Source organism: Amia ocellicauda, chromosome 3, assembly GCF_036373705.1.
Source record: "Amia ocellicauda isolate fAmiCal2 chromosome 3, fAmiCal2.hap1, whole genome shotgun sequence".
NCBI lineage: Eukaryota > Metazoa > Chordata > Actinopteri > Amiiformes > Amiidae > Amia > Amia ocellicauda.
The window spans coordinates 413,947-436,579 of NC_089852.1; the positions used below are offsets into that span (position 1 = coordinate 413,947).

Genomic DNA, 22,633 nt, shown 5'->3' on the forward strand with positions numbered 1-22,633 from the left:
GTGCGCGATCGCCACGCTGCTCTGCCCCAGCCCGATGCTCACCAGCCGGCCCCATCTGCTCGTCACCTGGCCCCGGCATCAGAGGGGGGGGGTAATGAAAGGGAAGAAATGGCATCGCTTGGCGAGAGCGGAGAGGTAATTACGATGTGCAATCCAAGCAGAAACAACACATCTGGAATCCTGATCTCAGTACTGAGAACAGAGCGTCCCGGAGCCTCCATCTGGCTTTTAATACATACATACGAACTGTCAGATATGAAGATTGTTTTAAAGTCTGCAGTTTCTCTCGCAGTGGTTTTATAATGTGGGCTGTGGTGCAGATTCACTGATCAATGGGCCCAGAGGATGAAGGTAAACATGTTTCACGCGTGGGCTCGCCATGATGCCTTTTGACCAGTGTGTTGTCTAACGGTAACCGCAGGTTTGAGAACCGGCTGCAGCGAGTCGCTGAGCATCAGAGGAGGACCCGGTGAAGATCCTGAAGGCAGAAGCTTCGACTTTGCCATCAGGAAAGCTAACAGATCATTTAAACAGACTCTGGAGGCTGTAATTAGCGTTAGATATTGGGCCAGAAATGTAGATCTAACTACGAAACAGCAACAGAGAGCCAGAGAGAGAGAGTGCCAGAGAGCGCTCAGGATCGAGGAGAGAGGTCGGACTGGTCTGTCCGTGGAAAGACACTTCTCACGGCCGGGCTGAGCTGGCCAGCTGTCATCTGTCAACTAGAAAGGAAAACAGTCTCCTGTCTAATAGAGCTGTGATCCACCTCGGCCGGGCGGTGTGGATTAGAGCAGGGCGAGTCAGCGGCTGGTCAGGAGGGAACGAGGGAGAGGCAGAGTTACAGCCACCAGGGTCCTGTCCATTCAGCGTCCCACCCTGAGAGGGACCCCCAGCGGTGTCAGTGGCTGGACTGGTAGTGTGAGAGACGCAGAACGGTGGATCCGGCAGCTCGTACAGAACACACACACATAAATCCGTTTAACCAGTCAGTCCAAATATTTCCCTCCTGCTGGCACCTAATTGCCTCTAATGAACATCTATATATATGTTTAAATGCCACTTTGAGATGACTACGAATTATACATCCTGTATTTAGTTTTTTTTCCTTTAATGTAACAAACCATATTAATTTATTCCTCACATCTAATGAGCTTAAACCAATTCAGCCTCAAATCTTTGTTTTAGAAGAGCAGCTAATCGGCGACAGTCACAGATGTATTCTTTCGAAGAGGCCATCGCCACGCGGCTGAGGGATGGCACCGCATTGATAAGTGTGTCGTAGAGCTCTCGCTCTCTTTCTCTCTCTCTCTGTCTCTCCCTCTCTTTTCTATCTCCCCCTCTCTCCCTCTTTCTCTCTCTCTCTCTCTTTTTAAATTAAGATTTTAGTAATTGAATTGATAAAAGTCATGCCAGTACACTTCATGGTTCCAGTGCTGATTCAGAAAGCCACACAGATGTGGAGCACAGAGGAAATTCTACCTTTGATGTCTCGCTGTCTATTATTAAAAATAATTGGATTTTTTTTGCCCCCCTCTTTCTTTTACCCTGGACATGCTCAGTTAATCCCCCACCGCAGCCGCCGGCGCCGACTCACCGCTCTCCGTCCACGGCAGGAAATGCCGCCCGGGGCTGTGAATCACGAGAGCCCCGAGTGCCAGCTCTCGGGTCGAGCTGAGGCCTTTACGACAGGGGGTCGGTGACATCTCAGAGAGAAGCCTGTGCCCGCACACGGCACCGTGAGTGACTCAGAGAGATGCCATGGATGCAGGCTCAGGCTTCTCTCTGAGTGACTTTGCAATGCCGTGTGCGTGACCGCAAGATCAGTGTTGGAGCTGTACGTGTTGAGCACTTTGTTTCTCTTGTTTCAGGTACATCCAGGGGGCGTCTTCTCCGAAGGACATGGTCATCATTGTGGACGTGTAAGTGTGCTTTGATCCAACGTGGGGCTGGCCTCTGTCTGCTTATTTTAGGACATGCAGCCGAGGGAACTGTCTGAAATTACTGTGGAGGCGCTTTTTCTCGCAAAATAAATATTTTACAAGGATGGCTAGAAGTGTAGAGGTTTAGAGGTGTAGAATTATAGAGATTTAGAGGTGTAGAGGTGTAGAGGTAGTGGTGACTGCAGCTTCTGAAGTCACAATCGGGGTGTGAAAGTGACACCTGGTGGTGAACACCAGGCTGACGCCCAAAGGACAGAGAGCTGTACCTGCACAATAACCGTGCCGGCACCGCGCTGTGCGCTCACTGCTTTTCTCCGAGCTGCTCGGGCGCATGGCGCCCCCCCAGGGCCTTGGGAAGGGCAGGGTGAGGAGCCAGCGTGTCTCATCTCTCCTCACAGCTGACACACCACCACCCCCTCCATTAGCCATAAGTCTGAAGTGCCTTAATGGGAGGTGACATAAGGTGAGTCCAAAAGCTGGGCCGTGCCGTCTGCGACACCAGATGTTGCTTTCTGTGCCATCGCCGAGACCCATACGGCTTTCTGTTATTTACCGCCAGACCCCCGTCCAGCCCAGCCTGGCGGTCTGGCTGCTTCCTCCTCGGTATGGCCATGCCATCTGACTGGGGGCTGTGGGGGGGCAGTGCGGCTGGTTTACAGTGCTGTGGTCCTTGGTTAGCTCGGTGCCGACCTCCACGCTGCAGTCTTTACTGCTGCTCTTAAAATAATATGCTTATACACACATGGCTGTGATATTGTGTTTTAGGAAAAAGAAAAGTCAGAAATGAAATGTTGTGATTGTGTTATAATGTATTCACTGTGTGGGGGGTGGTCGTGCAGTCATCCCCTCTGGAGTCCGGGTGGGGGTGCGGCTCTCCGCCGTGTCTGATGCTCAGCTCTGCTCTGTCCCACAGGAGCGGCAGTGTCAGCGGACTGACTCTCAAGCTGATGAAGAACTCGGTCACCGACTTACTGGACACCCTCTCGGACGACGATTATGTGAACGTGGCGTCGGTAAGCAGTACCGCCGACTCCCCCAGCGTCCGGGGCGTTCCAGCACGGGGGGCGAGGGCCAGCGCTCAGTGGGGCGTGGGGTTGTGCGCCGTAATGAGAGGAGCGCTTCCTTTCGCTGAGCGTGGGGAAGGATATGTTATTTCTGCAGAAACAGCGGTGCAGACGGTGCCATCTCTCCTCCTGTCTGCGGTGCCGGAGCATCGCGCGGCTCGCATCAATAATGCATCCGAGCTAACTGCGGACCACCGGAGAAATGTCTCAACATTACAGATCCCTGCACTTCCCACTCAGTCAGCCTTTCAGACTCAGTAAACTGTTTCGGTCAGCGTCAGTGGCAGTTCCTCCACAGGCAGATCTCCCGCGTCTCCCCTGCAGGGTTCGGGGTACAGAGGTCTCCCCGGCGGAGACTGAGCACCCCCTGCTGGCCGTGGTGGGGGCCACACAGAGAGGCCGTGTCCTCGGGGGGCGTCGGTGTAGAGGCTGGGGCAGCGCTTGCTATTTTAAGCGACAGCAGACAGGGCAGGTCTAGTGTGGGTGAAATTGTGTGAGATGAGTGGCTAAAGCGCGGCGCCACAGCTGTCAAATTACAGGCCGCCACAATTTGGCTGTCTTATTAGTGCGCGGAGCGGGACAGAGCAGCGCTTCCCTCGTGTTGATATTCATCCGTTCTTCCACTTTAAAAGGTAATAACAGCTTTTTAAACAAAACAACAGGGAATAATCTGTCCCTTTTAATTCCGCTGAATACAAATGCGAGTCGAGACGGCGCTGCTGCCGAATGCAGAGATGGGTCTGGTTTTATTTTGTATAGATACATTTCTTTGCTTTTGCTTCTATGTGAAGAAATAATATGTGGTATGATCTGACGTTAGTGCTCAGGTGGAGATTGTGAATCGGGCATTTAAATACAATTCACAATCTATACATATATATTTTTTTCCCTAACAGATTGAATTGCGCCCAGACATCAAAATACTATAAAGTATTGTGTCTGCAAGAGTCCTGTAGCAAGGTACAAGAGTAAACATGTACCTTTCACTCTGTGTGCGATGCAGATTGTTTAGCACTGATAGAACAACTTGTGTTTATTTCAGTGCAACAGCAACTGCATTACAAGAGAGGATTGCGCTGAGGCACAGTTGACCATGATTTGACACTTTTGTGTATACATTCGTTGTTAAATTTAGTTACTTCAACAGTAAATCTATAGTCTGTACAAACATTGTAGTAACCCAACCAATGTGTGTGCATTTTTTTTCATGGGAGTGTATGAATAACACAAACCACAATTAATGAGACGTTACATTAGCAAGAGCCCAGTTAAGGTGTCTATTTTGTTTAGAATGATATCCTGAAGGCACACCTTCACCTGATTATTTGTTTTATCACGAGTGATTGTGTCGGCGGGTCAAGCTCAGGAGTCCGGATCGCATCAGCACTTCAGGGTCTGGGGGTATAGTGTGTCAGTGTGTGTCTGTGTGTGTGTCTGAATCGTTTCATCTCCTGAGGAGCTGGAATTGAGGGAGAGAGAAAATAGTGTCGGGGAGAATGGAAATTGAGCGAGATCTTGTGCGACCTGTTCTGCAGATACGGGGACAGCTCTGCTTGTCCCGGCCCGGGCCTGGCTTATAAAACCTGATAGGGATCACTTGCGCCTGGACATGTTATATCGCAAATAATTGCAGGCAGCGGCGTCATAATTCCTTGAAAAATTCTGCCACCATCAGATATGGCGCAGAAATAGGCCTGGTCCTTTTGAAGTCTGTGGGATTGAAATACAGAGCTCGGGAGAGCGGGTGCTGGATAGATCCAGCCGAGGTATTAGCCGCCCCTGGCAGGCAGACACAGGGCGCCGGTTTTTAGCGCTGGAGATGGCAGTGCCAGCCCAGGGGGGGCGGCAAATACAGTGCTTCGGAGACTCCTGTCTTTCTGTCCTTCTGTCTCTCTCTTGTTTCTGACTGTCTTTCTCACTCCATCTCTCTATCCATCTTTCTTTGTAAATGTACAGTGTCTCTCTCTCTCGTCTCCCCCAGATATCCCTCTTTGACTTGCCTCTCAATCTGCCTTTTTCATTCTAGACGTGTATCTATATATTTGGAAGAAACGCCGTGCTGTGGGAAGTCATGCTGAAGTATTTGATCGATGCATTTCACTTATGGCTCTGAAACCTGGTCACTGAACGCAAAGCTGATCGAGAAACAGCGGACGACACAAAGGCAGGGTAGGGTGTCTGCTTGGATTAATAAGAAGAGACAGAAAATCAAAGGAATGGATCCGAGAACAAACACAGATCTGTGCCATCACTGACAGAGTGAAGACGTTAAAATGGCGATGGGCCGGACACATTCAAGAGGAACAGATCAGCGATGGACTGAAGAAGCTGTTGAATGGATCCCAAGAGATGAGAAACAAAACAGAAGATGAACGCATAGAAGATGAAAGAAGAAGCTTTGCAGGCGTGTCGTGAGAAAGAGACGCTGTACATCAAGATCGAGGGGAAACATCTCGGGAGCCTTCGTCCAGCAGTGCATCGAAACAGACTGATGATGCTGAGATCATATATAATATCTATATACACAACTGTGCCATTCAGCTATCGCCCAAACCCCCAAACTTCCCCCCCTTTGATTCTCTCTCTCTCTCCCCCTCTGTATATTTGTCATGTTTCGTGAATATCTGATGTACGTATCTGATGGCTCTGATAATCCCTGCCCTGCTCGGACTTGGTGGCACTTGCTGGTGAATGAAGGCAGGGAGAGAGAGAGGAGAGAGAGAGGCAGCCGGAGGTCAAGCCCATGTTGACCGCTTTTCAAAATCGCTGCGTCCTTCCGGATTTATCGTTTTTAAATCAGTGCTTTTATATAAAGCCCACAATATACAGTATCCTGTATGAAGTGATCATCTGTCCAGCCGGCGGTGGCCCGGCCCGGAGTGGGGCCGATATTGTGGGGCATCTGTGGGCTATTTAAAGGATTACGGACCTGGTGAGGATTTATATTCAGAGAGCCGTGGAAACACAGACAGCAGTGGGGTAGGGCCCCACTTCCTTACCAGGACCACACGCTGATGAGATGAGAACACACATGCACACGCACACACTCGCACACGCACACACTCACACACACTCGCACACACTCAGACACACACACACTCACACACACACACACACGCACACACGCACATGCACACACTCGCACACGCACACACTCACACTCGCACACACACACACTCACACACACTCGCACACACTCAGACACACACACACTCACACACACGCACACACGCACATGCACACACTCGCACACGCACACACACACACTCACACTCACACAGCGGTTTCGGGGGTGCCGAGTGTGGCTGTGGAACCTCGCTGTAATCTCTTCTAATCCCTCTCAGTCAGCCGGTATATCTTTCTAAATCCTACAATAAGAGCTGAAAGCAGGAAGCGCTGGAACTAATAAAGGAAATTATGTGACAGATTATCCCCCGTTTTATTTTATTGCATTGTCATTTTTATTTTAAACCTGCAGGGAGAAAATATACAGTATAAACGTGTGCGATCGATAAACGAAGGAAGTGCTTTGTGGGCCGGGCCTGTGGGGGGGGTTTATGTGACAGTGACCCAGGGGATGTGGGCTGACGGGCTCCCTCCCACACGCACACGGTAACACGAGCCTGATACAGCTGGATCCGCGCAGGGGACCAGTGTTTCAAGAGGCTCCTGGGACTCATAAAAGAGTATCTTTTAATATTTTATAATCTCGTTCTCCGAGGCCGGCCCCCGAGCTGCCGGAGCTGAGGAGGGTTCAGAGAGAACCGCGTGTTTTCATTTCATCACACCCGGGAGAGAGCAAAAGCGGGGGGACGGTGCGGGGGTGGGGGGCGGCACACGCAATGTGAAATTACAGCCAAATGGGAAGTGCGGCACTTTGAATTAAATTGGAAATCGCAAATTGTTTTGAGACTCAATCAGATGGGAGGATTTTAACATGTTTTCCCTGCCTTGTTGTTGTAGTCACTGTAAAAAAACAACAAGGCCTTAGTCTGACATGCAGAGAAAGCTCATATATGTGCATGTGCTGAATGAAATTAACAACATGGGGGTCAATAGGTATTTATGTAGATGTATCATCAGATAAATGGAGAGATGCATAGATAAACACACTACTGTACATACAAACACGCTGTGATTGTCATCATGGAAAGGAACCGATACGGAGCAAACGCATTCTCCTGACACACGTCTGCAACGCAGAGACGCTGCAGATAAACCGACACGCAGTGAGAGCTGCAACACCTGCAGGACGGGCAGGAGAGATCCGCCAACATGGCAGCCTACTGACACGTGAAAGTGGCTTCATGAGTCTCACGTGCTGCTAACTGACCCCATGTTGTAATCTCTGCTTCCCTTGCCTGGCCTGGTCATTGTCCAGGAGGTAAAGCTTTCAAGCTGGAGTGAAAAGAAACGGAAGCCGAGTCTCTGCATGCGGCCGATCTGGCAGAATCTGATTCACGCCATCTAAGTGACGCTTGTGTCTTTAAGTCCCCGGCACCCGTAAGAGCAATAATCTGATAACTCTGCCCCGTAGCCAAGGGTAAGCTTCTCACAGGAGTTTTGTTAATTAAATTCGGAGAGCGCTAGTTTTCGCCGACAGCATGGGCGGTGCTCGCAGCATCTGGAGTCAATATTTTCTTCAACAGGAAAAACTGGATACTTTTGCCTTCCCCGAGTAGCTACTTAGTGTGGCTTATTTTCAAGGATTTTGTTTTGTTTTTTTGACTGTTATATTATTGCTTATAAACGTCTGTGCAGCCCATGTTGTTAGAGTGAATGCTATGACTGCTCGCCACCCAACCCCCAAAAAAGAAAGAAAAATGTTGTCCGTAAAGAAAAGGGACGTCCAGAGGACTGGCGCATCAGATAGCGACGGACGGGACGCCCTTGGGAGTTTCTGTGTGAAAGTGCTGATTAGGAAGCAGGGCCTCGATTAAGTATTTGACGATTTCCCAGAAGGGCTCGCCCGGCTGTCGTCTGTTTTCGGACAGATATCCGGCGCTACCTTTACGATTCTCCTGCCCGGCTGTGCGGCACTGAAAGTCATCAGACCGAGATGGTAAATTCCTCTGTTTCTTCGGCTCATATTTATCCGCAGTGTGCTTTGTTTCCCGGCCTGAGACACAGAGTTGTGGCTGCTTCCCAGCGCGTCAAAGGTAGATAGACGTTCCGTGGTCTCACTGAGGCAGGTGCTGAGGACCTCTCGAGCTTTACTGGGGTTAATTCTCGACATTTCCACCAGCTCCCGCCTAATCCTGCTATTGTTTCTTAATGCTGTTTCTGGTTTCTGGTTCAGACTTTCTCCCAATTGACTCATCCAGGTAGTGTCTCGTAGCCTGGATATTGCAGGTTCGAATCCAGGCTGGCCCGTTCACAGGAGCATTTTAAATTTGGGCCATGAATGGCAGCTGCCGACACAGTGATGTGGCTGAAGAGACAATTTGGGAACATTCAAAAACAGACTGGATAGGATCCTTGATCACTTAGTTATTAATGGACACCAAACGAGCACAATGGGGCGAATGGCCTCCTCTCGATTGGACACTTTCTTATGTTCTCCTGGCTGATTGGCACAGATGTGTCCCGTCTCGGGGGCCAATTTAGCTATTGTTGCTTCAGGTCAGAGTCTGGGTACAGGAGCCCCTGAGGAGAGAAATAATCCTGGATAGCAAAGTAATATTCTGCATCTGAAACTGAAGAAGTGTCAGCACCTCACACACACAAGTGGGGGGGGGATGCCTACATCATCTCGTAATATCTTTAATAGTGATTAATATTCTTGTACTGCTTTGAAACCTCGAAGGGTACTTCAATCCAAGCCCACACTCCCGGGCTAATTACTGCAGACCCCACATGTTACACACGTGTGGAAATAATCAATCTCTCCCGTGGGAGACATCCCACTGGGTCATGTGACAGTCACGGCACGGGACGGATCAGCAGTGCTCTTGACTTCCGGCACCTTTCCAGAACCCGTGTGTGTCTGCCCTCCGGAGCTGTGACTGGAGTCAAGCACCCCCCCACCTCCACACACACACACGCACACGCACACACACGCCTCTGTAACCGCTGCCTAATGGAAGCTGAGTGGCACGGCTGCTGCTCCCGCGGATCAGGGTGTCTGGGGGTTTGGCGCTCGAGGTGTTAACATGACAGTTTGGGAAAGTGAAGTGGATGGGCGAGATTAGGGAGGCGGTACAGCGTGTAAGTGATATTTACTCCCTTCATTTGCCTGTATAAATAGAAGGCACCTCCGCCGCCCTCGCAGGGGAACAGCCGGAAGGAGAGCGACTGGGGCCGGCGCTCTGACTCACTCCCTCACCCCGGGCCTGTCAGTGTCACTGTGAAGACTGTACAGCGCTGCTCCGGGGCAAAGGGCTGCGGTTTTCATTAAAGCATCCCCCCCGACCGCCCCACGCCTTCCCCTACGAGCCTCTTCTAGTGGTTTAACAAAATAGAAAAGGGTACTTTAGTAAAAAAATAAAGACATTACAGCAAGAAACTTCAAGAAAGATATCGCTGCTCTAGAGGCAGTTCAGAGGAGAGCAACCAGACTTATTCCAGGTCTGAAGGGAAAGTCCTACTGAGAGACTGAGGAACTGAACCTTTTCACCCTGGAACAGAGGAGACTACGTGGGGACTTGATTCAAGTCTTCAAAATCATGAAGGGCATCGATGGGGCGAATGGGCTCCACTCGATTGGATACTGTCTTATGTTCCTATGTAAATAAATGTTTAGAAGAAGGGTGTAGGAATTAAAGACCCCAATGGCTGCACAGAGAGGGTCTCCCAAGACACGGAGAGCCCCCTGTGTTTGCTGTGAACATCCAATCCAGGATGGAACAAGCTATGCCATCAACACTCTTAGCCTGGCAATACATTTCGTCCGTGGGTAGAAGCCACTTTCTGCCCTCTTTCTTCCTCCCTTCACGGATAAAACTAGCGATGCCCAGCTCTCACGCCACGCTTCTTCCCCAGCTCGTCTGCCAGATGTGGGGGTCTCGGTTTTCACTGGCTCTCCACTGTCACCTTCACACGACCTTCGCAGGGGTGGGGCAGCAGCACCGAAATCGGGGTGCTGGGGAGGGTGGCAGGGGAAAGCCGGGCTAATAATCCCTGATCCCTGACAAGCATCCTTTCTGCTCGCCGGCCTGTATGTCTGTCTGTCTGTCTGTCTGAGGGGAGCTGTGGCCAGGATATCCGTTGCAATGAGCGGCTCACTGGCGACAGGTCAGCCATGATGAGCCTGAAATGAGGTTCTTATCTCCCAGATTGTAGTTACCGTGCCCTGAGCTCTGCATGCCCCTCCAGTAAGACCTCCGTAATCCCCCAGACAGCAGGCAGCCTCCCAGGACGGCCCCCTCCTCTGCACATGGAGAAAACACGGGTCTCAGAAACCAGCAGCTGAGTTCCCTGTCTCTCTCTCTCTCTGTCTCTCTCTCATTCTCTTGTTCTCTCTGTCTCTCTCTAGTTCTATCTCTGTGTCTCTCTTGTTCTCTCTCTCTCTCTCTCTCTCTCTCTCTCTCAAACCAATATGATTAACACCCTCCCCACCCTCCCCTAGCTGTTGTCAAACACACTTTAACGGAGCCACTGGGAGTGCGATCATATCTGTGCCATTAAGATGTTCCGAGTGTTATTTCTCGTCTGTCATATTAAAGCAGAGCTACCATTAATTGGCAAGACCAATAAAAAAAAATCCTGTGAAAAGTTGCCAGCTGCTCGTACCGCTCCCGTGCTGTCCTGTGTTGCGTGTTGTGTGTTGTGTTGTGTTGTGTGTTGTGTTGTGTGTTGCGTGTTGTGTGCGAGGATGTGCACTCGCCACATGATTCGCACAGAATCGTCTGATTAATCGCTCCCTGTCTTCACATCTACTACATCTATCAGTCAGAGCATCTCTGCCCTCCTTCCAGGCATTTCAAAAACCACCGAAGACATATTTCTGCAGGCTTATGTTTAATTTATTTGTATTTTTTAACTTTCTAAATGTATGTTTGTAACTTCTAGGACACATGTTGGGTCATTGCAGAATAACAGACGATCTGGTCACGGGGTCTCCTTTATTTGTGTAGCTTGCCTGGTAATTTCCTCTCTATAGGGAGGTTGAATTGATAAAACAGCGTCGGCCGCTTGCTCGGTGACCCATTTTAATTCTTGCTGGCAAATGTCTGTGCAGAACAAGGGGAATAATAGGGTTTGCATTCTTTAAAAATACATATCTATATAAAACGAGTAAAACAACAACACACAGTTGAAATACGGAGCTAAATTATAAAAAACGCAGCGTTGTGTGTCAGACATAATCAGTTTTTACTCGCATTTAACGGCATCTCCGTCGCACCTGCCGTGTGCAAGAGCAGCGTAATTATTATTGTCTTTGCGTGCATCACTGCGAGCGTGGCAGACGGCCGACAGCTGCACTCCGACGCCGCCGCGATGGGAGACGACACCCCTGGCTGCGGGCGCTGACCTGCGGGTTCGAGAGACGGCGCTGCGGGTGTGTTAGTCAGGGTCACCGGCTTCTCCTGTCGTCTGCGGCGTTCAGCTCAAGCAGCGGCCTTCAGGAGATAAAGCCGGGGACCGACGGCGGCAGGGCTTTCACGCACCGCAGTAAAAGTCCTGGAGCTGCCTCTGAAGTGCACATTTGGAAGGATTCTTTGTTTTTCTCCCTGTCTTTGATCCCGGGGATTTTTGTGGCTTCATGGCGGTTGTGTGCTGTAATCTGGGACGGCCATGCCAGTGCGGAGTTGAGGTGGATCAAGGTGTTTGGGCGGTCGGAGAGATTTGAAGCTAAACCGCCAGATTTTGAACAGAGAGGAGGAAACAGAAAGTGCAGAAGGATGTGGGTTAATCGGCTCTGCGGAGCCGGGCGGGGGGGTGCGAATAGGCAGCTTGTTCGGTGACACTCGGGCCGGAGAGGCTCCAGCACCACCTTCACTGGAAAAGGCAGGCGAACAGCAGCGGCCGGGCTCAGTGTGTGGGTCTGCTAGGGTCTGTTCACCCTTTCCCTCTGCCGTAGCATAAGCAGGCGAGTGTGTCAGTCTTCTGCTCCGTCACAGATGAGCTTTATTTGCTTTTGGTTTTGTTCTGTTTCTTTGGCTCTGCTGTTTATCTCTCTCTCTCTCTCTCTCTCTCTCTCTCTCTCTCTCTCCCTCTCCCTGTGCAGTTCAGTGAGAAGGCCCAGGCCGCAGTGCCCTGTTTCGAGCACCTGGTTCAAGCCAACGTGCGCAACAAGAAGGTCTTCAAGGAGGCTGTGGCAAAAATGGAGGCCAAGGGCACCACGGACTACAAGTCTGGCTTCCACTTCGCCTTCCAGCAGCTGCTCAATGTAAGTGTGTGAATCCCCGCGTCCTGCCCTCAAGCTGCCCAGCTGGCAGACAGTGTACAGCAATATTTACAGGTGAATTCCACACCTTTTTGGGGGAGCTTGACACAGCACCATCCCTGCATCTTTTCCCAGACACACACGTTTGTATTTATTAATGTGTTGTTCATAGTTTAACACATTCAGACACCTATAGGAAAGATTTTTTTATTGAGGAACATAAATGAAAGTGATTGATCACAAAAATGCAGAATCAACGAAGAACCTGCAATATCCTGAACTCAGACATCTATGTATGTGAGCCCGAGGACGTGCTGGTCGGGTTGCGGTCCAGAGTGTCGGTGGTGCTGGAGAGGCGCTGGAAAGCAGCAAGCAACACGACTCCATCACCACCAATCCGGCAGAGTTTTCACTGACGTCTTCTGAGCCGATCAGACGAGAGCACATAACGCCCACGGTCCTGTGCGGCTCCGCTCACCTGACAGTCTCCGGAGAGCCCGGACGCCGGGACGGTCCAGCAACCCTGTGCTGACTTTGCTTAATAAGGCTAATAACATATTTTCGGTCTGTAACTCGGTATTATCAGCCTAGATTGCAGATCTCGTCTCTCTCCCTCTTTCCCAGCGCGTGTGTGCGCCCTCTGAAATCAATTAACATTCAGATTTAACCTCCCACACACCTCCACCATTCAGTGTTTTTTTTTTTTGTCTCCACCAAAGATTTCCCATTTCCATGCTAATGGGGATTTTTATTGAAAAGAGTTAATTGTCCCACTGTGGCTGTCTCTTGTCGTACACAATGCATACATTTACTTTTAATATCTGACTGTGCTGCGGAATAATGCTCTCCAGCTGCTATAATTCACTGCCGTACTCCACACTGTAAGACTGTTATTTAAGTTTCCTATATCCCTCTGAAAACACTGTAGTTCACAGGGCCGCTTCTAGCTGAAAGTTGTGCTGAGGTTCGCACTGCAGTGCAGGTCGCAGGTCTGGTCTTTATCTGATGGCACCGATGAAGGGGAACGCCCCCGTGTGTCTGGACGAGTTAATGAGAGGAGCGGCGCGGTCGTGATTGAAGGAGAAACGAGGCATTTTAGTCTGCGCGCTGCAGCTGAATTGAATAATTGCTTGGAGAATAATAAAAAAGCACAGTTATTGTAATGATATTATTTATCTTTATTAGAATCGTGTCGGAGTGACGCTGCGCTGCCCTGCATGTCAACGATGCTGTCAGTCTCGGGCTCCGATGGACAGTTAACAGGCTGTTGCCTTGTTGCCGTGTTCTCCGGGTGGGAGGGGAGCTTGTTGCTGGTCTGCTTGCATCTTAGAGGCAGCTCGGTCTGTGCAGAGCGCTGCGCACATTTCCCATCGACTCCACCTCCATTTCCCAAGGAATGCCTGCGTTTCTTGTCTGATTAAAACAGTTCCCTTTATCCCGTGTTGTGCCGTTTACACTGACAGTCGGATCAAGAGAAAGTTACTGTACATACTGCAGGACTGTGACACTCAGTTACTGCACACACTGCAGCCCAGGAGAGAAGTGTCAGGGCGTACACTGTGTCAGGGCGTAGACTGTGTCAGGGCGTAGACTGTGTCAGGGCGTAGCTGCAGCCCCAGGTTTAGGTTCGATGGTAAACATTGCGTCTCTGACTGGATCAGTCAATTAGAGCACAGTTCAGCCGCAGTGCTCTGTTGTTGTCGTTTCTTTTTTTCTCTCCGGATCTGCTCTGTTGCTGATTGGCTTGTTTTGTTCAGTAAACACGCAGACGTTACACACAGACTCTGCACAGGGCCTATCTTCATCACGCGCTCAAGAAGACTTCTATTCAGTTTCCACCTAAAACCTAATCCCATAACTCTTCCTTCCTGTCTCTGTGGTTGTGCTCCCTCTCTCTCTCCCTCTCTACCCCCTCTGAGATTCAAATTGAAATTCAAACGGTGCTTTATTGACAAATAATGTGTAGCCTTGCCAGAGCAATGCCATATAAACACACATCAACAGTAACAGTAAACATGGCATCTGTGCTCAATGTGGACAGTCCTTCACCCCCCCTCTCTCTTGAGTTTTGCGACTTCAATAAAGAGTTTAAAAAGTCTCTCCCTCTCCCTCTCTCTCTCTCACAGAACACCAATATCCCGAGGGCCAACTGCAACAAGATGATCATGATGTTCACGGACGGGGGGGAGGACCGGGCGCAGGACATCTTCGAGAAGTACAACTGGCCCAACAAAACGGTCAGTGTTCCCAGCAGGGGTCCCCCCGTGTGCGTCTCACATGGACTCGCATCCCCCCATCTCTCCCACCGGCGCAGCCGCGCAGGGAAACGACCCAGGAAGCTGTGCAGTCGCATCCCTCCCCTGCCACAAGAGTTGGACTTTAACAAACAATTAGTGCGGTGTCTGTGGCTCCTCCTCTCCGGCCCGTGCGGCACTGCCAGTGACCGCCGGCCGGTGCCGTCCTGATCCTTTCACCCAGCCAGCCTGCCTCATTGACCCCGATAACTAACGGCCCCTCACCTGTCTGCCAGGGGCCGGCTGTGCTGTGGCCCCCCACTCCTAATGACAAATACCACACCTGAGACACGCCAGCCAGCCCCCTCTCCCTCCCTCCCTCTTTCTCTCTCTCTCTCTCTCCCCCTCTCGCGCACACTGTCTTTCTTCTGTCTCCTCCGTCTCACTCAATCTTCACGCGCTCGTGGCGAGAGATTTGCGGCCCGTGTTAACTGCTCTGACCTGAAAACTAATTAGGCACTTAATCATCTGAGCTCGAAATTAACACAGAATAGGACCTGGTCTCTTTCCTACCCTCCCTCTCCCTCTCTCTCCCCCCCATCTACCTTTCCCTCTCTCTCCCTTTCTCTTTGCCTCCCTCCATCTCTCCCCTTCTTCCTCTCTCCCTCTCCCTCTTTCCCTCTCTCTCCCCCTCTCTCTCTCTCTTTCCCTTCCTCTCTCCCTCTCTCTCTCGGGCCTGCTTGCTGACAGGGAAACAGTTAATGAGCGTTAAGGGAGGAAAGAACAGGATAACTAATGGAGGGGAAAAAGACTGCAAATGAAGGGAGCAACAGACAGAGAGAGAGGGAGGGAGGAAAGGGATGTACACGGAGTGACTGAGGCCTGGCATGCAAACGTGTCCAAGCTCTTCATTGGCAGGATTCGTTTCGGATCAGGCGCTCAGAAGAGGAGCAGCCGGGGATCAGAGAGGTGATGAGATAAACGAGGAAAAATAGAGTTTGAAGTGTTTTAGCCCCGAGACAGAGCCGTTCCTGCTGAGTCGCGTCTGTCTCACGCCCTGTCCACATGTGTGATCTGTAACGTGTCATAGGAGTGTCAGGCGGCACAGCTGAGTGATGCACACGATCTGCCACTGTCTCTCCGTCTCTCTCTCTGTCTCTCTGTCTCTCTGTCTCTCTCTCTGCCTGTCTCTGTCTCTCTGCCACACTCTCTCTCTCTCTCTCTCTCTCTGTCTCTCTGTCTGTCTGTCTTGCTAGCTGGCTGAATGGCAGTGAAAGGGAGTGTGATTCTTCTTCCTGTCAAAGATCTGCATGTTGGGGGTCCGTAAAGGATGATGGCAAGTGGTCCCGGCGTGAAGACCCTCCTCTGGTGCAAACACTGCGGTTTAGAAGCACGAACAGGAGGCGGTTTCTGTGCAGAGAAGAACTACGCAGATATTTCATGTGTGTTCCTGGTTTCCATGTTCATTCACTTATTTATTCATTTATCACTGAGAAAAAGTGCCTTTTGGCTAAAAATGACGTTTCTCCGCACCATCGGTGTGTGTAGAGAGTCTGTCCGTCCGCCACTGAGAGACAGAGCCGGTCAGAGCCGGTCAGAGCCGCGTCCTTGTGGCTCTAACTGGCCCCGGACAGCCGGTCGGCTTCGTTTATGAGAGGGACCAATAAAGGAGCCGAGGACAGAAACACTCTTAAAAAGAGTATTTTATATGTTTCCTTTTCTTCCTTACATTTTTAATTATCTCTGCGGTTTGTGGTCCTCGCTCGTGTGAATCAAAGCCGGGTCTTTGGGTTTTATGGAGCCGTCACTGGCTCTTCACTGTAATCTCACCTTGACCCGAGGCAGAGAGGATAAATCTCCCCGATGTTACAGATGGAGTCTGTGTTGTGGCGGCCGGCACACACTTCGTCTGCAGAGACTACAGCCCTGCGCAGCGGAGACGAGACACATTGAATGCAGCCGTGACACAACACCAAGCAGCGGAGGGAGGAGACACCAACACAGCAGGGTCTGGTGGTTGCGCCGTGTTCATCGAATCCAGAATCACTTGTTTGATGTTGGTTCTGAAAGATTGGGTCGACCTTCGGCCCAGCTTCTTCTCAATCGCCATAGTTGACAGTATCAAATACCCGCACTGGTGCTGTCGGAGGCACAGGGCCACACAGTTTAGTGCAGAGACACAGGGGCCACTTTGCCTGTTGTCGTCGATATTTTCTCTTCTCAAGAATGCAGAGAGGACTGCAAAGGGGACGATGGCACATAAGTTTGTTATTTTACTGTGTCTGTTTAAAAACTATAAAATAAGTATTTTCTCAGTTCACAATGAACACGCTTTTTAACTTTGCTAATTAATTTGCTACTGTGTTTCAAGAGCTGCCCTCGTCTGTGGTCTCCTTGTGCTGTCAGGCACGACGAGAACCACCAGGACAATCGCTGGGAAGGCACTGGAGTGAAGGAGAGAAGAATGAAAAGTGATAGTGTTCTCTGTTTGTGTGTAAATATGTACACACTTTATCTCATTCGCCGTATTTCTGTTCCTCTCCTCATCACTGTCTCCTGTCTTGCTCTCCGGACCTGTCTCTGTCTGTTTACCTCTCTCCTCCCTCCTCTCTCTCTCTCTATGTGTGTGTAAATATATGTATGTATCTCTCTCTCTCCCTGCAGGTCCGAGTGTTCACCTTCTCGGTGGGGCAGCACAATTATGACATCACTCCTCTTCAGTGGATGGCCTGTGCCAATAAAGGTAAAGCAGATGTTGTAGGGTCTGGCCGCGGGGTACGGCCGGCCGCTGGTTAGGCCTCCCTCAGGGGTCCTGGGCTCGACTTTAGCATGTCGATGAGAATTGAATGAGTGGCGTGCAGAGCCATGTTTGACGTGATACGGTCCGCAGCCAGTGGCCTTAGATCAGTTTAGTGACTACAAAAAGATGCACCGCGTGTCTGTGTGTGTTAATGTGTTTATTCATTTGTGTATTTGATTGTTAGCAGATGCCCTTATGCTAATGCACACACTCAACGCACAGGGGGGAGGGCATCGATCCTGCATGGCCTCATTGGCGGAGGCGAGACTCTGCGACCGCATGCGGACGGCACTGGCCCGGGCAGCGAGACCCGCTCCGTGCAGGTCGGGCCCCTGCAGCCCATTAGCTTCCCGCCGGGCCCCGTGGCGCGGAGATGGACAGATTCTTGTGGACTGGCTGGATGGCGCTGCGCCAGCGTGCATAATGATGTGTCGAGTCGTCTCTGAAAAGTGAGCGCACGGCTGCAAATCACTGTCAGCGCACTTAACCCCGCGCTGAACAGGCCCGGCTCGGCATTACCGGGTCCATCTGGATTCCTGCAATCAGGGCCTTTCATTTCCGTGTGTTTATTTAGTTTTTGGTTTTTGGTTTTGGGTTACTGTTTTGATTTTTATATCGGTCTTCACTATCCTGAGGAATGTCGTATGAGCTGCCGTTACTCACCCTGGCTGTTAATTCAGACGAGGTTTCACAATAGTGTGCAGAAACTTTATAAAATGGTAAGGAATCAAAGCTGCATTCTAACCTGTCCCCCAACATTCATTCTTTGTTTAGTTTTAATGTTGTTGTCGTTATCTTTTGTTCCTCCGTGATTCTTTGTTCATCTCAGTTTGGGTGCTGCCTAACAGCAGATAAACATATTTCAGTGTCAAAGCTATAGCAGCTCTCTCCTACGTATTTCTGAGTGATTTACAAGCCCTTCCTCGGCATATGTTGTTTTGTTCTTGAGTTTGTTTTCTCTTGGCGTGTTTTTAAAGTGTGCGTGCAGTAACAGCAGAGTCTCCTCGGTGCCACACTCGTGCACGGTGCCGCTAATTAGTTAATCGAAAACTCAGCCAAGAACTTTTGCTGAAGCTGTAATAAATGAAAGAGGGAAATTGTCTTTCCTGTTCTGGTGATAAACAAGTATTTGTGTGATTTATGAAAGCCAATTGAAGACGCGCATTATCTTCCGTGGCGTGTGAATGTGTCCGCAGCCATAAATAATTTGATGGATTGAAAGGCATTCAAGTCCTTCCCATCCCTCGTGCGCGGCTCTCCGTATTCCCCCGCCGCAGCGTCCTGCCACTTAATACAGTCTGACAGGCTTAGAGATACGGAGCCAATGAGTGGCCTTGGCACCGAGACACAATGCCAATTACACGCCACAAAGACATCTGCAGATCCAGAGTGGCGCAGGGCCCGATGCGGACTCCCGGGCGGGAGGCAGAGGCTGAGAATGCTCAGTGTGACGAGATGAGAGAGGCAGCAGGTTCGAGTGGGCTGAGGTTCTGTGTCGGACCGGGCCAGCGCAGTACGGCGCCCCCACACTCCCAGGATTCCCCACCCTGCTCTGCTGCCGCGGGGTGGAGAGGAGAGGAGGGCGGGGGGGCTCTCCTTGCAGGGAAGGTTGATGTGTCCAGGAAGCTTTTGCTTATACGTCTTGGTGATGAATCTGCCTGTCGGCTGGCGCTCTGCAAGTCCTCGCCCCGACAAACGACTGTGTGCTCGTCTCCGCTGGGAGATTTATGGCCCCTGGCACCGCTGATAGAGAGCTCAGCCCCGTGGCGCTCGCAGGCGGCTCTATCCGGCAGCACCGGGCCGACGCGACTGGGGCAGGGGCAGTTAACATTCGAATGACACCGGGGTGGGAAGAGAGAGCTCTTCTACAGCCACCCTGCCTTATCGGCTATATTATAGCCCCTGTGATCAATACTATTCTATAAATCCAGTGTACGTGTAACAGAACCAAACAGTATGTGTATATTTTAGTGTTTGTGTTATTCATTTGTAGATGTATGTTTTATCTACGATGATTTAGCACAACGTGAGAAATGCAGGGGAACCGAATCTTCCTTCTGAACTTGTTGCAGAAGTTGGCGTAGCGTTTAGTAACACGACATGTAGCAATATGGAGCAATATGAGCAAAATACAGCGCAAGACCCAACAATTTCAGCAAATGGAGTCGAGGATTAAAATGTCTCTTAAATAGTGACCTTGTAGCTGAACTGAGAATTCGACAGCAGGTCTCTGAGCTCTGTGGGACTCAGTCGATCTCGAGAGAGAGATGAAATGGGTCAGTTTAAGCAGCTATATTGACACGCTACGTGACATCTATTGCTGTAGGTGTTTAATACAGGGTTCCAGCTCTGCTTACAGTGAAGTTGGGCTCTCACAGCAACACCAGGCTACCTGTGGATTTGCTCGCCAACACGGCACTGGCCGTATGAAGAAATATCCGCGATGTCTTTCACACGCTAACTCCGTGGCTCCGCTTGAGAGTGAACTTCTGCAGAGGTTTCTTCAGAGGCATGGGTCCGTGACGCCGCACGCTCCGTTGTTTTCAAAGAGCTTTTGTCTTAAACTGAATAAATGATGGTGTTCAGTGAGGAGTGGAGAGGACTGCAGTCTGAGCGTGAGGCCACAGTCGAAAGAGTTTCTGCCGGAGTCTAAGTCTGCACCTCCGAAAGCGTGAGAGCCTTGACTCCTTGTGTGATTTCGAGCACAAAAAGACCAGATTAGTGTGCGGCTCCAGGCCCGCCCTCGCACAGAATCTCAGAGCAGCTCGGTTGGCCGTCTGCGTCCGCCTCACTTTCAGAATCTGATGACTGAAATATCGTGGAACAAAAGCAAGGAGAAAACATAAATGAGAGGGAAAAAATGGTTGAAAAAACGGTTTAATTTGTGACAATGACAGCTTTTCATCTCTTTCACAGTCTCGGGCTGATAGAGGCGTGCTGTCACTCATTCTACAAACATTTTTCAGCTTAATAACTTTCTCAAGCCGTGACTATTGACCCAGCAAGTCCCTTCTCATAGATTGGCCCATTGTCTTGGCTAATTTGTTCTGCATGCGCCGCCGAGGACAGCATGCCAAATCGGCCGGCGTGTCACAAGGAATACTGAGCCCAGTCAGCTCTGGACAAACGCCGCACCCGAGGGCCGTGGTATTACTTTAGAGAGTCGCGGTCTTCAGACCCACCCTCAGTGTAGCTTCCCTCCTGCAGTCCTTCTCTCACGAGAGGCAGATTGTCATGGAAGTGACAGTGACGTCTGACTCTGGAACCCGAGTCTAAACTCTGTACGTGGGCCGAGTGTCCTGCCGTTTGAGAGATAAGCATCACAAATTTCTGGGAATGCATTATAGTCATGGCCAGTGTCTTTTTCGTTCTGCTATATATTCTGTGAAATTGGAGATTTAACCGAGACAGAAATACATATATATCTCGCGTCACCATCATCCTACATCGATCCCCTGCTGGATGAAGGCCTCCCCAAGATGTCTCCACTTCCTTCGACAGCAGGGATTCCCAGACTGCTCCCGGAGGACCCCCTGCACTGCTGCATGAGCTCTTAATTACATGATTGAGACTTATATTGCATTGTTAGTTCAATTAAGGATCCAATTAAGCAATTCAGATCTCAGTTGGAATAAAAACCAGCAGGGCATGGGGGTCCCCCAGGAATCCCTGATCTACAGTTTCTCTTTCCATGTCACGTCTGCAGAGTTTATGATTTCATCCTCCCATCAGGTGTTTGTCTTCTAGGCCAGCGGTTCTCAACCCCTACCCTGCTGGTTTTTGTTCCAACTGAGATCTCCGTTACTTAATTGGACCTTAATTGAAGTAACAATCTGCTTAACTTCGACTTTTTCATTTTTGTAATAAAAGAGTTGGTTCTTTAATATGTTATTTATACAATTCTATTCTTCACTTAAAACACCTACTGATTAAAATGATTAAAAGGCTCTGATTTGGGAAATTATTACTTCAATTAAGGTCCAATTAAGTAATTGGTTGGAACAAACACCAGCAGGTTGTGGGGTCCACCAGGACCAGGATCCGTTTGATAGCCTCCTTTGTCCATCTCTGATCTGGCCTCCTTGCCGTGTGTGCGGCCCACTGCCGTTGTAACATTGTTTCTCTTTCAATGCTGTCACATATTGGGGTTTGTTCTCCGATCCTTATATATTTATTGCCAGGAGTTTTTGTATTGTTCTATATATTCCTGTAGGTCTTAAAACAGCAGCGACCTGCACTCTACAAATCCAACATCAAGCCAAACAAAACACCGGTGTAGAGTAACCTACCGTGCCCTACGTGTCGCTCTTCCATGGGCCGGCAGAGAGAATAATGTGTTTATGTATGTATGTATGTATGTATTCTGACGTGTTGACACTCAGCACAATTAAGAGCGCAGATCAGCAGATGCCCTCGCCGCTCCACACAGGCGAAGGGGCCGGAGCGGCGGCCGCGCTGACGCCGGCACTTCTATTCAGCTCTGCCGGTGATGGATTGCGGGAGCAACAAAGGGCCTGGAGATGTCGGCGCCGTGTCCTCTGCTAACAGTGCACTCAAGGGCCTTTAGAGAGCATCGCTGTTTCGATCTCTGCCGCACACCGCACTCCGCCGGCGGGCGCGTCCGACAGCCAGGGGCCATCCCGACGGCACCGGAATATTAAACCAGTGCCAGTCTGGACACACTGGGTTGCCCTTGTGAGAGTCGGCTGTGATGCCGTGCCTGTGCTCAGTCTCTGTGCAGTTTCCTGTGTCCTCACACCCCCCCGTGATTGTGCCGCTCTCCTTCAGACATGAAGTTCGTATGAAACTTCATTGCCATTCTTGACTGCTCTCTACCACACATGCCACATTCACGGTCTTCCACCATCAGCAGGGCTTGTGCCAAGGTGCGCCACGGTGACCTTTCACACAACTGTTTGCAGTCAGAGGGCTTCAGTCAACGTCGATCTGAGATGAATACGATGTGAATTAGTATTGTAGAGCACGTCCGGGATCCTCTTGAAAGGTGTGCTCGGTGGTCAAGCTCTGCTTTTCACTGTGTTTTCTGATCAAGCGTTTGGAAACACGCCCGTCCATTTATGCACAAGTCATGCAAGCTGAGAGGCTTGGACAGATGCTACTGTTGCAGCCAGGCGATAATGAGGGGAAACACGCAGTTTAATATGCGGTGGTTTGAGTTGGGATCCATTTCCAAGGTGCGTCTGATCCTGAACTCAAAATGCTGTTGCTGTGGGGGCGTGAATCAGGATCTGGGGTTTCATGGGGTT

At 50.3% G+C, this 22,633-nt stretch overlaps 1 protein-coding gene across 1 annotated transcript in view; it reads left to right on the plus strand.

The window, feature by feature from the left end:
- Positions 1 to 22,633, plus strand: part of cacna2d2a (calcium channel, voltage-dependent, alpha 2/delta subunit 2a) — a 247,107-nt gene that overhangs the window by 196,328 nt on the left and 28,146 nt on the right. The window contains exons 9-13 of the mRNA XM_066697542.1: positions 1,869 to 1,919; positions 2,854 to 2,953; positions 12,174 to 12,335; positions 14,459 to 14,569; positions 17,231 to 17,309. Of these exons, the coding sequence (XP_066553639.1) occupies positions 1,869 to 1,919; positions 2,854 to 2,953; positions 12,174 to 12,335; positions 14,459 to 14,569; positions 17,231 to 17,309 (503 nt within the window). The remainder of the gene's footprint in view (positions 1 to 1,868; positions 1,920 to 2,853; positions 2,954 to 12,173; positions 12,336 to 14,458; positions 14,570 to 17,230; positions 17,310 to 22,633) is intronic.